This window comes from Lactuca sativa, chromosome 1 (assembly GCF_002870075.4).
Source record: "Lactuca sativa cultivar Salinas chromosome 1, Lsat_Salinas_v11, whole genome shotgun sequence".
Classification (NCBI taxonomy): domain Eukaryota; kingdom Viridiplantae; phylum Streptophyta; class Magnoliopsida; order Asterales; family Asteraceae; genus Lactuca; species Lactuca sativa.
Genome location: NC_056623.2, coordinates 94,962,252 through 94,977,422, shown reverse-complemented (window position 1 = coordinate 94,977,422; position 15,171 = coordinate 94,962,252). Strand labels below are relative to the sequence as shown.

General features: G+C 33.8%; 3 protein-coding genes and 1 non-coding gene across 4 annotated transcripts; 2 read left to right on the top strand and 2 right to left on the bottom strand.

Annotated features, from left to right (window-relative positions):
- The first annotated feature begins 1,513 nt into the window (after positions 1-1,513).
- LOC111885914 (histone-lysine N-methyltransferase family member SUVH9) lies at positions 1,514-5,763 on the top strand. The gene is made up of 2 exons (XM_023882149.3): positions 1,514-3,841; positions 5,345-5,763. Exon 1 carries the CDS (start codon positions 1,764-1,766, stop codon positions 3,762-3,764), a length of 2,001 nt encoding a protein of 666 aa, XP_023737917.1. The 5' UTR covers positions 1,514-1,763; the 3' UTR covers positions 3,765-3,841; positions 5,345-5,763.
- A 3,012-nt stretch (positions 5,764-8,775) lies between these two features.
- Positions 8,776-10,144, bottom strand: LOC111885969 (uncharacterized). The gene is made up of 4 exons (XM_023882207.3): positions 9,921-10,144; positions 9,593-9,663; positions 9,160-9,295; positions 8,776-9,042 (listed from the first exon to the last, which is right to left on the bottom strand). The coding sequence occupies exons 1-4, from the start codon at positions 10,078-10,080 to the stop codon at positions 8,957-8,959; spliced, it is 453 nt and encodes a 150-aa protein (XP_023737975.1). The 5' UTR covers positions 10,081-10,144; the 3' UTR covers positions 8,776-8,956.
- A 185-nt stretch (positions 10,145-10,329) lies between these two features.
- TRNAS-AGA (transfer RNA serine (anticodon AGA)) lies at positions 10,330-10,411 on the bottom strand. Its single transcript has one exon. It is a non-coding gene; the product is annotated as a tRNA-Ser (tRNA).
- An 83-nt stretch (positions 10,412-10,494) lies between these two features.
- On the top strand, positions 10,495-13,955 carry LOC111885929 (glutamyl-tRNA(Gln) amidotransferase subunit B, chloroplastic/mitochondrial). The gene is made up of 10 exons (XM_023882165.2): positions 10,495-10,654; positions 10,969-11,649; positions 11,719-11,928; positions 12,115-12,255; positions 12,345-12,548; positions 12,740-12,937; positions 13,038-13,106; positions 13,357-13,473; positions 13,571-13,655; positions 13,747-13,955. Exons 2-9 carry the CDS (start codon positions 11,017-11,019, stop codon positions 13,652-13,654), a joined length of 1,656 nt encoding a protein of 551 aa, XP_023737933.1. The 5' UTR covers positions 10,495-10,654; positions 10,969-11,016; the 3' UTR covers position 13,655; positions 13,747-13,955.
- Positions 13,956-15,171: the final 1,216 nt, after the last annotated feature.

Genomic DNA, 15,171 nt, shown 5'->3' with positions numbered 1-15,171 from the left:
GATAAACCAATTAGTCATATTATATAGGGGAAACATGAAACGTTAGATATATGTGTGTAAAACAATACAGGTTAAATAGAAAAAAAAAATCATAGTTAAAAATAAATTATTTATCTTGAACCATATTGATTTGAATAACATTTTTTATAAGATTTTTATAAATATAGATATAGATAAAAAAGATAAAGATAATGATAATGATAAAAATAAATATATAAATATAGATAGATAAGTAGATAGATATAAATTCTATCTAATTCGGTCTTTTATTATTTCATCTAACAACCCTAACATTTTATCTAACTTAGACTTTTATTATTTCATTAGTTGTGAACTCGTATATTATACGGATTGATTAAAACAAAATGTTAAATAGAAAAGATTAAATGAGAAATTTATCTGAATTAAAATTATGAAATAACTGAAAATGGAAGAAAAAAATGCAAAAAAATAAATAAATTATAATTATGTGTTTAGTTATTAGATCCATATACTAAACGGGTAAATTATAAAAAAATGTTAAACACAAAAGTGTAAACTATAAATTTATTTGAAATTGAAATTCAAATTCAAAATTTAAAATTTGAAATTAATAGTCATTATGATAGGTTTAATTTATGGAAACTAAATTAATGATATACTGGAAATAAAAAATGAAGTAAATGACAAGTGGAAAATAAATATTTTTCAAAATTATGACAAAATGACATGTGACTAACTGAATGAGAGAATGACATGTGACAAAAACATTCTTATTTATTAGGGTAGATATAACATCCGGTAACATTCACCCAATATTTTATCTAATTCGGTCTTTTATCATCTTACCTAACACTCTATCTAGCTAGGCTTTTTATTATCTCACCTAGCACCCAACTAACACTCATCTAGTATTATATATAATTCACTCTTTTATTATATGATTAACACTCTATCTAACTCGGATCTAATACTTTATCATATCTTTATTATCTTACTCTACTTATCTCAGTTTTTATTATCTTACATAACACTTATCCAACACTTTATCAGATTTTTATTACCAATCATCTAACAATGTTTCACATATATACTATAATCTCTATAACACTCATCTAACACTTTATCACAATCACATATCTAATATAATCTCCTCTATGTAAACATGTTAAAATCTTAAACTAATTCACTCAAAAAACTTAATTATCTCCTTGACTCTCAAAATCTATTCTAACTTGTCGAAAATCAATAATTTTCGGTCACTCTCAAATTTATTGTGACCGGTAGTTAGTCTAAGTTCGTTTTCAAGTTTATTTAAAAGTTATTCATGTCACATGTGATAATTATCATCATATACCTAATAAATATTTCAATATTTTCTAAAACAGAAAACTTCAAACCACTAAACTAATTTTTAGAACTCTCTTTTTTATATCTCTATTTAGTATTTATATTATCATTCCATATTTTTATGTTCCTATCATATTTTACCGAAAACATGTTACATATTAGCATTTGTTGGGTCCTATATATCGTTAATTCCTCATGTCATAATATCTATTTAGTATTTATGCTACCAAACACTCCCCTTAATACACACGTTACAACACTCGTCACGTTTTATAACACTGTGATATATATGCATCATGCCTGCTAAGTTCTCGCTGATCTGACAGATTCGCCATGAACACATCACACCTCTCTGTAGATCTTCCATCATATGATCATAATCTATATTGTTAATTTCATTTCTACCAGCTCTGTTTTGATTAGATCAACAACACATGGGCTCCGGGATTGATTACCCCGATCATTCTACGACCCCCACCATCACCACCACCAGCGGCAGCGCTGGCGGGAGTGGCGGTAGAACTTCTACTGCTGCAACCTTCATCACCCCCAAAACTGAGCCTAAACTCGAAACACCGGAAGTTCCACCTGAACCCGATAAATCTCAAAACCCTATCTATAGTTTTGGTCTGGGTGCCCCAGTAACAGACTCTGATGTTACATTTTCAGTACCCCGATCCGGTGTGAACAGTATTCAGTCTGAATTCAATGGCAGTTGGGGGATGTCTCAGACCGAATCGGTGATTAACGTTGAGGAAAATGACGATGCTCCTATGGATCCTGATGCACTAGCGCTTGTGCTGGTTCCTGAAGAAGACGAGCTTTCAATCGTTGATTTTCCATCTCGCCGGAAGTCTCAGCGGTCGGCTGAGTTAGTCAGGGTAACGAACCTTGAAATCGCGGACGAGAGGTACTTTCGAGAGGTTGTGAGGAAAACAAGGATGCTGTTTGATTCTCTGTATTTTTTCATTATGTTGGAAGACGAGAAGCGTCGTTCTAATGTCGAAGGACGCGTCGTCCGTGTCCGGGGCGATCTGAAAGCTGCTGCACTGATGAAAACCAACGATCTCTGGTTGAATCGGGAGAAACGTATCGTCGGTGCAATTCCAGGGATTTACGTTGGTGATGTATTCAATTTTAGAACAGAGTTATGCGTTTTGGGCATCCATGGTCAAATTCAAGCCGGAATTGATTACTTAAGCTCAAGCCACAGCTCAAATGGGGAACCAATCGCCACCAGTGTGATTGTCTCCGGTGGGTACGAAGATGATGAAGACAGTGGCGATGTTATCGTGTACACAGGTCACGGTGGACAAGATAAGCACTCAAAGCAAGTTGTTCATCAAAGATTAATCGGTGGAAACCTTGCTATGGAAAGAAGTATGCATTACGGAATTGAGGTAAGAGTTGTTCGTGGTTTGAAATACAAAGGTGGAGCAAGCGATAAAGTTTATGTTTACGATGGGCTCTATAAAATCACTGAATCCTGGTTTGAAATGGGTAAATCTGGTTTTGGAGTATACAAATTCAAACTTGTTAGAATGGAAGATCAACCCGAAATGGGGAGTTCATTACTCAAGTTTGCAGAAACCATCAAAACCAATCCAAAGGAAGCTCGACCTTTAGGGTATTACAGTTTGGACATTTCATCAAAAAAAGAAAACACCCCAGTTTTCCTATTCAATGACATTGATGATAACTCTGAGCCAATGAACTACGAATATCTGGTAAGAACTGTTTTCCCTCCTTTCATTTATCAGATTTCAGGGAAAGGCGAAGGGTGTGGTTGTGTATCTGGATGTAAACCTGGTTGTGTTTGTGCTAAAAAGAACGGAGGTGAATTTGCTTATGATTTAAATGGGATTTTGTTAAGAGGAAAACCAATAATATTCGAATGTGGGCCCTTCTGTTCATGCCCTCCTACTTGTTGGAATCGTGTAACCCAAAAAGGTGTAAAGAATAGATTTGAAGTGTTTAGGTCAATGGAAACGGGTTGGGGAGTTAGGTCATTGGATTTGATCCAAGCTGGATCTTTTATCTGTGAATACACTGGGGTTGTTCTCACCAGAGAACAAGCCCAGGTATTCACAATGAACGGAGAGGATAGTTTAGTCTATCCTTTCCGTTTCGGTGACAGATGGGCAGAATGGGGAGATTTGTCACAAGTTTTTCAAGATTATGTGCGTCCTTCATGCCCATCTGCACCACAATTGGAATTTGCAATTGATGTTTCTAGAATGAGAAATGTTGCTTGTTACATGAGCCATAGTTCGTGTCCGAATGTTTTTGTGCAATTGGTGTTGTTTGATCATGCAAATTTAGGGTTTCCTCATCTTATGTTGTTTGCTATGGAAGATATTCCTCCATTGAGGGAGCTTAGCCTTGATTATGGTGCAGCTGGTGAATGGACAGAAAAATTGCCCATTTGTAACTAAGAAATATGTCTCAAGTTGTTCTTTTGCTTTTTTGTGTATATCTCAGATCAGATCCAGTGGCTTTCATCGTTTATGAGGTAATGATTATTTCTTATCTTTGTAACTAAGTTAAATATTTATGGGTTTTTTAATGGATTGTTTCTTTTTTACCTTTGATAGAATGAGCTAAGCCAAAAAAAACCTTGCTTTATGATCAAGATACTTTACCCTTTTACCTATTTGCCCTTCTTTTTTCCTCCCAACTCACATCTCGTTAAAATTAGTAAATGTAAGGGTAAAGTGGTCATTTGGTTTCGGTTGGTTTATCAGAAAGGAAAGAAAACGACCTTATATTAACTTAGAGAGACATCATCACATGTCAGCCATTTTACTCATGCAAGACTTGATGAGAAAAAAACAGGCCCTAAATGACCATTTTACCCTTGCTTTCCAAAAAACGGAGTTCACAATACTAACAATATTTATCGGTTTTAATGTGAGAGGAGTTGGGAGAAGCAAAGAAGAAGGGAAAATAGTTGAATAGGTGAAAAGTTAGGATGTGGAAAACAGTTTACAGATTTCTTGAAAAAGTTTTCAAAAAAAGGAATGGAATTTTCAATTTTGGTTTTCAGTAGAAAATTTAGAAAATGCGTTTGGTTAAAACTTTTGGGTTTTCATTTTCAGATTTTAGAAAGTTAGAAAACGTGTTTGACTGTGTATTTTCTATCAACTTTCATTTTCTAATTTTTGTTATTTTTAAATAGGGGGTGGTTGGTGGGAGTGGGTATCATTGGGGGGTGAGGTGAGGTGGTTAGGGGTGGGTGTGGGTGTAGGTTAGGTGTAAGTGGGTAAGGGTGGGGTGGAGTGGGGTAGATGGGTCTGGGTGGGGATGGGTGTGTGTGTTTATATTTTAAAAAAGCTTTTTGAAAACAATAATTATCATTTTTCCAAGTTACTTGTAATTTTGAAAAATGGAAAATTCTCTTTTCTTGGAAAATTTTTAGAAAAAATATAAAACCAGACTCGCTTCCAAAAATTTCACTTTTCTTAGAAATTTTTTCTAGAAAACTAGAGAATTTTCCTCAACCAAAGGCACTTTTATGGTATGTTTGGTTGTGAAAAACTGTTTTTATTTTCCAAGAAAATGTTTTCAGAAAATATAATTGAATTTTCATTTTCAGTTTTCAATGAAAATTTTAGAAAATGGGTTTGGTTGGAACCGGTGGAGTTTTCATGTTCCATCTTAGAAACTTAGAAAATTTTGGAAAACTGTAAAACTCATTTTTCTAATTTACATACAATTTGGAAAACAAAAAATTTTCATTTTCTTGGAAATTTTTTTGAAAACCGAATCAACCATACGCTTTTTCAAAATTTTCACGAAAAACTAGAAAATTTTCCGCAACCAAACGCATTCTTAGTGTCTTAATACATTAAGTCAGGTTTTTTGACTAACCCAATAAGTCATACATGTATAGGCGTCCAGATTAAGTGTTTCACCCATTAAGCAAAACAAGAAACAACTTCTAATTTAAATATTCACAATTTCTTTTAATTTAATCAATTGTTTGCTTAATCCATTTGAATCTTGTGTTTTGTAGATGGTATAAAGAAGATGATAAGTTGGCTAAAATTTTGCATCTCGGTTTCCAAATATATCACATCTCATCTTCTTCCACTATATAAGGAAAGGTATCTATTTCCAAATTAGGTTGCCTATATTAAAACTATAGCTCCTTTCTCTTTTGGCTTTTGGTTTTTGAAATGCATAACACACAAGGGTCATCAAGATGGGAAATGATGCATGCAATTTCAAACTTGAAAGTTGAAGTTGCCATTAAAGAAACAAATTTTGTGTACCTATGAAGTTTATATATATACATATCAAGTGTAGATGACTTAAAAAACTACATCTTATACCCTTTTTGATGTTGTTTTGGCTTTTGTTTTTGTACAAATTAATATAAAAAAATTCTGTAGATTCTGTATAGAGATGGAATCAATGAACGCTTAAATGGTCCTTTGGGTTTTTGATATAAGTTGGTAGTATGCATGTAATAAACTTGGTAAATTCCACAAAGTCAACTTACTCAACTTTACTAATAAAGATAAAAGCAAATGGTTTAGTTGTGGACTATAAAAAATGTTGAGAAAGAACATTATAAGTTGATATCATACATATAAAAAAAGTAGGGCTGTCAAATCGGACAGTCGTGTCGTGTTTTTGCCTGACACGACACGACAATTTTTTGTATAACACGAATACGGCATGCCACGATGTCGTGTTTTTTTTTTCATTAACACGAAAACGAACCAATTAAAATACAACACGACACAACAAAGATAATATTACATAACTATTAGTGTATTTCGTTCATACTTAAAGATATATAACACGACAAACACGACAACCGCATGCTTAATCGTGTCAATTTCGTGTCGATTTATGAACACGACACGATATCATATTTTTTAATTTTGACACGAAAACGATACGAACACGAATTCGAATTTTGATTTCGTCTTGATTTCGTTTCGTTTCGTGTATTTTTGTCGTGTGGTATCATAAATTGACATCCCTATAAAAAGGATTGAGTTTTACGAAGCAAAAGTTGTGGGCAACGCTAATGTCAAGTTGGAAATAAGTTTTTTTATCCTTTTCTTTTTGGTAAATATATTAGAGGCTTAAGGCTTTTTATTTAGACCATCTTTCCAATATAATTCCAAAAAGCAACTTTACTAAATTAAAAAATGATTAAAGGTAAATGAAAATAATTTTGTCATTTGTCCCCATCTTATACAATATATCATATGATATTTTCAGTTTAATTCCATTTGGCAATTTCTTGTCCCCATCTTATACAATATATCATATGATATTTTCAGTTTAATTCCGTTTGGCAATTTCTGATTTATTTTTTTGCTTTTCTCTTACACTAAAAAAATAAAAGTTTACTAAATTTTAAACAAAATTGACTACCTCCTTTAATGCTCATGTAAATTGTCTTTAATGCTTATGTAAATTGTAATGGAATGTATTAAATTCAAATAATGTTTTTCAAACATAATTTTCGTTCATTTCTTTTTAAATTCACCTAATTTGGAGATAAAAATGGAAAATTTTCTTTCATTCACAACTAACACTATAGAATTTCAAATCAGATATTGATATCCTTTTCAAAATCATTTTTGTAAGTTATGTATAAGTTTATAAAGTTATTATCACATTTTCTTGAAAGCATGTAATGCTTATGTTGAAAAAAACCATATAATATATGAGTCTCAAACATAATAAATAAATAAGATATTGTTATTTGGTTTATTTGGTTTACTTTCTTTTATTTTAATAACCAAAATCAATATGAAATTTAAGATATTAATTCGGTTTTTGCATAAAGAATTCAAAATCCAAATATCATGACCATGTAACCATATAGTTTCATCCAAATTGTTTAAATTGAACAATTTTTTTATTGGTTTTATCCAAAAAGTGAAGTTTCACTCTATAAACACTGATGAAAGGTATTTAGGCTGAAGGGAGTGATGCCACAGGAACCGCACTCTCTCCTTTGATACATAGGAGCCACATTATTTTTACCACACAAAGTGTGGTTCTTTACCACACCCAGGGAGTGGAAAACTATGGTAGAGGAAGAGAGAGGTGAGAGAAAAGAGAAGAGAGAGAAAGACACATAAATAAAGAGAGAGAAGAAAGAGGGTGCGGCCATTTCTAGCCGCACTACGGCCAAAACCGCAGGAAACTGCACCCAGGGGGGCGGTGTTTGCGGTCCAGGTGGCAAGGGTGCGGCTTGGAACTGCAGTCCACTCCTTCAAGCCTTATAGGGTTGGAATAGTCTAGAATCTAAGAGTTGTTTTTGATTGAGATCAGTTTTAATTTCTATATTGCCACATGCATTCTGCAAAAAGCAAGAGGGTATATTTCTCGACAAGGGTTTGTGCAATATCCATGTTATCATGTGGTCACATCATTTTGCCCAAAAACAAGAGCGGAATATTTACCTGAATAAGAAAAGGAAATGCTTTGGTTTTCAAAAGTTTCAGGAGCAGCCCAACGAAGACAGCCGATGATATTCAATTAATTTTTTTCAGTTGGTTGAAATATAGAGTGGGGTTTAGTTCTTTAAATTGGTTAGACCGGTGTAATTCTTCTATTTCATTTCTTTGTATGTTGTAATTATTCTAACATCTTGCTAGTTTCGTTTTAATGTGATTCTACTGTTAAAAAAAACATTTATAGAATATTCATCCTCGGGTTTACAAGCTGTGACACTCCTTAAATGTTAGGATACAAACAAATTAATCAACCCAAATATTGTGGAAGCCCCAACAAATATGAGGTCTAAAACATCACTGGATAGAGATGTATATTTGCAATACCAGACCGGTCTCGGGTTAGTTTTGAAAGTCTGGTCTTTTTGGAATCGGTCTCAAAACAGTCTGGTCCAACTTTTAGTCGGACCGGTCTTTTCTCAAATCTGGTCTCGTTCTCAAAGTCGTTTCGTGTATCTTTTTCGATTTCAAATTTTCCCGTTAACAAATATATAATTAATATTTATTTAAAATGATTCACTAAAATTTAATAAACGAGAAAAAAGAAAAAAGTTAGATAATGTGTGATTTAAAATTGTATAATTAACACAAAATAATATATTTATAAACTTTGGTTTCCTTTTTTTTAGTACGGCTTCGGACCAGACTTATTGGGACAGGCCTTGGAACGGTCTGTTTTTTTACTAGTCCCAAACGGTCTCAGGCCGTTACTTTTTCGGTCCAGTCTCGTTTTAGACCAGTTCGGTCTTGATCTAAGACCAGTCTTTTTGTTCATGTCTATCAGTGGATGCCACTAGAATTGACATCAAGACTAGTATTATTATCAACCAAAATTCATTCAATGATCATGGTACTAGAAAATGGTTCTACCAACTCCATGTTGCAATCCGAAAGTTTCACATCATTTGTCTTAAAAACAAGTTTGTTGTATAGGTTGAAAAAAAGGTGACACACCATTGCATAAACAACTATTACCTCTTTATAAACATATATTCAATCATACAAAAAACTCACACATGTTACAAAACCATTACACAAATTCGTATAATCAACTTCAAGCAAAGCTCGCTATGCAAAAAACTATACTAAAAAAAGTTATATGTTTCCATGAAGAGCTTAAAAACTCTTTTGGAACAAAGAGTTCATTCTTGAGAATTGGTAGTTCCATTTTTACCAAGGCCACGTTGTCTTGCTCTTTCCATCTTTCGTTTACGCCATTCCTCTAGAGCTGAAAAAGATATAAAGTGAACAGAAGTTCATAAATCAAAGTGTATATCTTTCTTGAAAACATAACTTAAAATTTTACTAAATTTATTTTGTGAAATCAAGAAAGTAAAGTAATTACCTTTTTGGTTATCAGCATCTGAATAGGAGCGATGATTGTTCAGCCTAGATATCAAATCAAGTGCAGCAGATTGTTTCGCATCTTTTTCTTGAACAGTTTCAACTTCTTCATGACCTTCTCTCTCAATTTCTCTAACCTATTTTCCATTTTCCAATCAAAATAAATTCACATTAAGGAAAATAAATCTCAATCTTTCGTTTTTATTCAAGATCATCTAATATCAACACACCCATTAGATGGAGTCATGATTTGAGGATAATCGTAGGGATATTTGCAGGAAATTACAACGAAGTATCAATTTTTTAGCAACAATGAAAGCAGTAGAAAACGTCAAGTTTGATGCTATGATTATGAAAAGATTTGATTATTTCCTGCAATTATCTCTATAATCTAATTCAACTGAAACTTATTCACATAGAAACTCAAAACTTACTCTTTTTATAAGTTCTACAGGTTCCATGGCACGACGTAGTTCTTCAGATTCCTTCACATACTTAAGCAGAACTAAATTTCAAAAGGCAATTTTATCAGATGCTTTGAAGATACGTTCTCAACAAAGAATTAGTAACATCATATGACCTAAACCCCAAAATCTAAAACGTAGAAAGTGACAATTATGCCAACAAAATAGGGGGTTTTGAGCAATCAATAGGAATGAAGTAATGGGAACAAAAAAAAAGGATTAATTTATTACTAATACAATGTAATCTAAGTATAAATGGAACCCTATATTAAAGAGAGGTGAAGTAAGTGAAATGCACCTGAATCGGATCCATTAGAGGTGGGAGAAGATAGAAAGCAGTGAATCAAAAACAGAGCGGTGATCAAATTTAAGAAACAGACGACGATGGTGGCATTTCTAAAGGAGAATCTCGACATCGCTCTTCCACCCCATTGCTGCAACCTCTCCGTCATCCTCATTTCATGTTATCAAAAAGATGAATCGGGAGTTGAATTATTGAAACTTGAAGCAATATGTTTATAAAAACCCCTCGCAACTTTTTGAGTTCGCACTTCTTCCCCTCGCACTTTGAGTAAAAAAAAAAGAACCCCTCGCAACTTTTTGAGTACGCACTTCTTCCCCTCGCACTTTGAGTAAAAAAAAACCCCTCGCAACCTTTTGAGTTCGCACTTCTTCCCCTCGCAACTTTTTGAGTTAAAAAATAAAATCGTGGTCGGCAGGATTCGAACCTGCGCGGGCAAAGCCCACATGATTTCTAGTCATGCCCGATAACCACTCCGGCACGACCACTTTGATGTGTCTTTCGAACACTCATACAATATGTAATCAACATTTGACATTATCATCTTTCGATTCTTTCCTACGTTGTCACTAGTCACAGCCGTTCCACAAAACTTATCAAAACCTCACTCGTAAACTGACGGTTGAATCTCTTTGGAGGATTTTGGTATTCGGGGATGTGAAAGATAGCTCTAATACAATCATTGTCGGGATGTTCATTGCATCGACAGAGTTCGTTTGAGTTCTAATCAGGTAAAGTAAACACCTTTGATGCTTTACATATCATCTTGAATCTTCCCAAACAAATTCATCAAAAAAATCTTGAATGTTCATGCTATTACGAGCAAGATTTCCAAATGCAATAAGGGTTTTAATTTCAACATAAATCCCCTTTTGCGTAAGCTTCAAATTTAGCATCTAATTCAAGTTATTGCTAATTCGCTATCGCATCTTCGAAAACACGACTCAAATGGTATAATTCCACCTCAAGTTTTGTGGATTTTGTGTAGTTTTACACTAATTGTTCTTCAGTGTGATTGATTATGTCTTAATTTGATACTCTGCAGATACGTTGTCTTGTTTCAAGCCAATTGAATTACTTAAAGAACAGTTTAATGGCTCTTACACTATTAAAAGGCATTCAATCTCGCCCATTATTACCACGTCCCTCCACCTTCATAACAAGAAAACACGTTTTCTTCTGCTCAATGCAAAACACACAAACCGAAACAACCACTACCACAACAAAAACAAAACAACAAACTCACTCCAACTTCACAGAAACACCTCGAGCAAAAGCTGTTGAAAAAGTTCTTAAAGATTATGAAGCAATCATCGGTATAGAAACACACGTACAGCTGGCAACAATGACAAAAGCCTTTTGTAGCTGTGCTTACAGTTACGGGTCACAACCAAATTCATGTATTTGCCCCGTTTGTATGGGTTTACCCGGTGCTTTACCCGTTTTGAATTCCAAAGTGATAGAGTATGCAGTGATGCTTGGTGTTGCACTCAATTGCAAGTTGTCTTTGAATTCAAAGTTTGATAGGAAACAATACTTTTATCCTGATCTTCCTAAAGGGTATCAAATTTCACAATTTGATATTCCAATTGCTACAAATGGGTTCATTGATTTGGATCTTCCACTTGAATTTGGTGGAGGGCATAGAAGATTTGGGATTACTAGGGTTCATATGGAGGAGGATGCAGGGAAGCTTCTTCACACGGGATCCGGGAGTTATTCTCAGGTGATTATTTAAAAACCAGGGATAGTTTGGTAATTTTTTTAGTATTAAACATTTGTTTGTTGGAAACAGGTTGATTTGAACAGAGCAGGGGTACCTTTACTAGAAATAGTTTCTGAACCTGATATGAGAACTGGAATTGAGGCTGCAGAATATGCTGCAGAATTACAAAGGGTAGTGAGATATTTGGGGGTTAGTAATGGAAATATGCAAGAAGGATCACTTCGTTGTGATGTCAATGTTTCCATTCGTCCAATTGGCCAATTAGAATTTGGCACCAAGGTATAAATTATAAAATACTTCCCTTTTTCTTCTTCATTATGTTAAATATCAAGGTAAAATGAAGATCATCTAGAAAAGATCGTGGGCCCCGTTGCAGCTTTTTACAAAAACAAAACAAAAACTCAAATAAAGAATCTTGTATGTGCAAAAGACGTAAATGCCCTCATCATGGTTTTTGAATGATAGGTGGAGATAAAGAATCTGAATTCATTTTCAGCAATGAGTAGAGCTATTGATTTTGAGATTGCAAGACAAGCAGCATTATATAACCAAGGGCAAGCTGAGGAAATTGTACAAGAAACACGTCTATGGGAAGAAGGAGCTCAGGTATTGTCTTTGTAACATGTTTTCTTGCTCACTAGGGGCATTTTGGTCATTTTAGAATGCTTATCTTTTTTCTTTGCTCTTATTGTTAGAAAACAGTTACAATGAGGAAAAAGGAAGGACTTGCAGATTATCGATATTTTCCCGAACCTGACCTTCCGGAAGTTATATTCACAGAAGAATATGTCAATGGAATCCGTGATTCCTTACCTGAGCTTCCGGAATTGAAAAGAAGAAGATATGAGGAAATGGGTTTAAGCATGCAAGATGTCCTTTTTCTTGCCAATGATGTTAATGTATGTCATAAGGATAAGAAGGGCATTAACGTCTTTTTACATAGACAAGATATTAAGACCAAGTCCATGTCTCGCCTTTTTAGGTGGGACTAGATTTGCAATCTTTGTCTCATTGACATCAGTCGGTCATTTTCTATCAACTGTCAACTGTCAACTGTCTATTGTCTGAATTATGTATTTGGGTATTTCAGGTTGCGGATTTTTTTGATGCCACAATTGCTAAAGTACCCGATGTAAAATTAGCAGCTAATTGGATCATGGGAGATATTGCTGCATACATGAAGAATGAAAAGTTGTCTATAAATGAAATAAAACTTAGCCCTCAAGAATTAAGTGAGTTGATAGCTTCTATAAAAAGTGCAACTATTAGTGGAAAGATAGGGAAAGAGGTGCGTCTTTTTATTCGATTATTGCTTAATATCTTATAAATGTTCATAAAAATTAAAACTTTATTGATATTGGTCAAGATTTGTGTGTAAATTTGTGCAGATACTCCTTGAACTTATGGAAAAGGGTGGAACTGTTAAGGGACTTATCAAAGAGAAAGATCTTGTACAGGCAAGCTCTTTGTTCTATATTGTTTTTAAACAAGAGGGTAAAATGGTCATTTACTCACATTCATATAGTCGAAAAAAGAAACAGATTTTATGTATACAACAAGCTATATATGGGTGTTTCTTTTTGACTTAAAAAGAACAAGTTAAAAGATAAAGTTTGAAAAAAGGAGTCTTTCCCCATAAGTTCTAAAACTTTTTACAATGTGCCCTTATTTATTAAAAAAGTTACTTTTTTTTTATTATTATTACAGATAGTTGACCCTGTTGAGATTGAGAAAATAGTTGATAAAGTAATTACTAATAACCCAAAGCAATTGGAACAATATCGTGGGGGTAAAACCAAGTTGCAAGGCTTTTTTGCAGGGCAGGTTGGTCTTTTTATCTCTAAACTGAGCTTCTCATAAATTCATGTTAGGGTTTTTTTTATAAATGTTATAATTTAAGCATTTTAAACCAAATTATCAGGTGATGAAAGAATCAAAGGGCAAAGCAAATCCAGGGCTTGTGAACAAGATTCTTCTTGAAAAATTAAACGCCAAAAACGGATAAGGTATCTATAAGGATCTTTTTTTTGTTAATCTTCTCTTATATTTTTTGAATAATTTTATCTTATCAACTTGATTTTTGTTGTAAACATGCAGATTGTGTAGCCATTTCTTTTTCGGATGAAACCCCACTCAAGAGTTGTTACCTATGAAAACAAGGCAAAGGGCTTTTTTGTATTTTTACAAACCACAAGAAATTGGAGATGTATTGTTTTAGATTATATGTTGCAATTGTATTCGACATTCATCTTGAATACTGTTTCTTACCATTTATTGCAGCTAATGCTAAAGAAGCTAGTTGTTTATCCTCTTGTGTTGTGGTTGAAATGCAAAGTTAGAGCTATGAAAATGAAATTCTGTTTCTTTACAAATAATAGCAACTTACATATCTTTATTGATAACAACAATATCATGTAACCTAATGTTTGTAATTTTGTAAGTTTCAAATTACATATTGTTACTATTAGGCCGGAGGGATATACTGTGTCGGGAGGGTGAAAGGAGCTGAAACCGCACCCGGGAACACCACCCCTTTGGGTGCGGTTTATGGTACTCACACTCTACCACTCACTTTTTCAGTGTCAAGTCAGCTTTCTACTCACCAAAAGACAGGAAATGGTTTCTTTTCATTGTTTTTTTTTTTTTTTTACTTTTTTCTAAAATAAAAATAATATAATTTTAAAGTTTAAAATTCAATAAATAAATAAAATTAATTAAAAATTATTAATAAACACAAAAATCAATTAAAATAGAAATATTTTATTACTTAAAAATAAAAATTACAGAATAAAACCTAGAAAAAACATAATTAACAGTTACATAATAAAAATAATAAACCATTATTAATAAACTATGTCACTCCGAATTGTCGTCCTTGTCATCCGGATCCTCACCTGAGTCGTCGATGAACATATCCAAATCTTCTTCTTATTCATCAAACAAATCACCGTGTTAATACTCTGCATTAGGTTGTATGTGGCCCAGTAAATGTGTTCCACCAAATCCGTACGAAGGGAGTGATGAATGTCGTGATCATGTACTTCTCTTCTATGTGCCATATACTCTTGCGTGCGTACCAACAACTACTTCTTCGGCGTTTGACAAAACTTCGTTTGCGTCATATCAGCATATCGCTCTTTCTTCATCTTCTAGAATCATATTATGTAATATGATGCACACGTACATTACGTGTTGCAACTTTTTCACTTCATATGATCATGTGCGACTTGCAGTACTTGTCCTGCTTATATGATCGTGCGACTTTCCAAGGTAGATGTCGTTGAATACTAGCGACTAATCGAGAACATTGATGTCGTTTGCACCAGCTTGACTAAAGAATGCATGTTATATCCAAAGATCATGTGATGTGATTACTTCTAGAACAATTGTTGGCTCTCTATGATCGCCTTTCATGTATTGACCCCGCCATATGTTGGGGCTCAATGCCCACGACCGGTGCATACAATCGATGCTACCAAGCATTCCCGGAAACCCATGCTTATTTTCATCCACCGTACATAA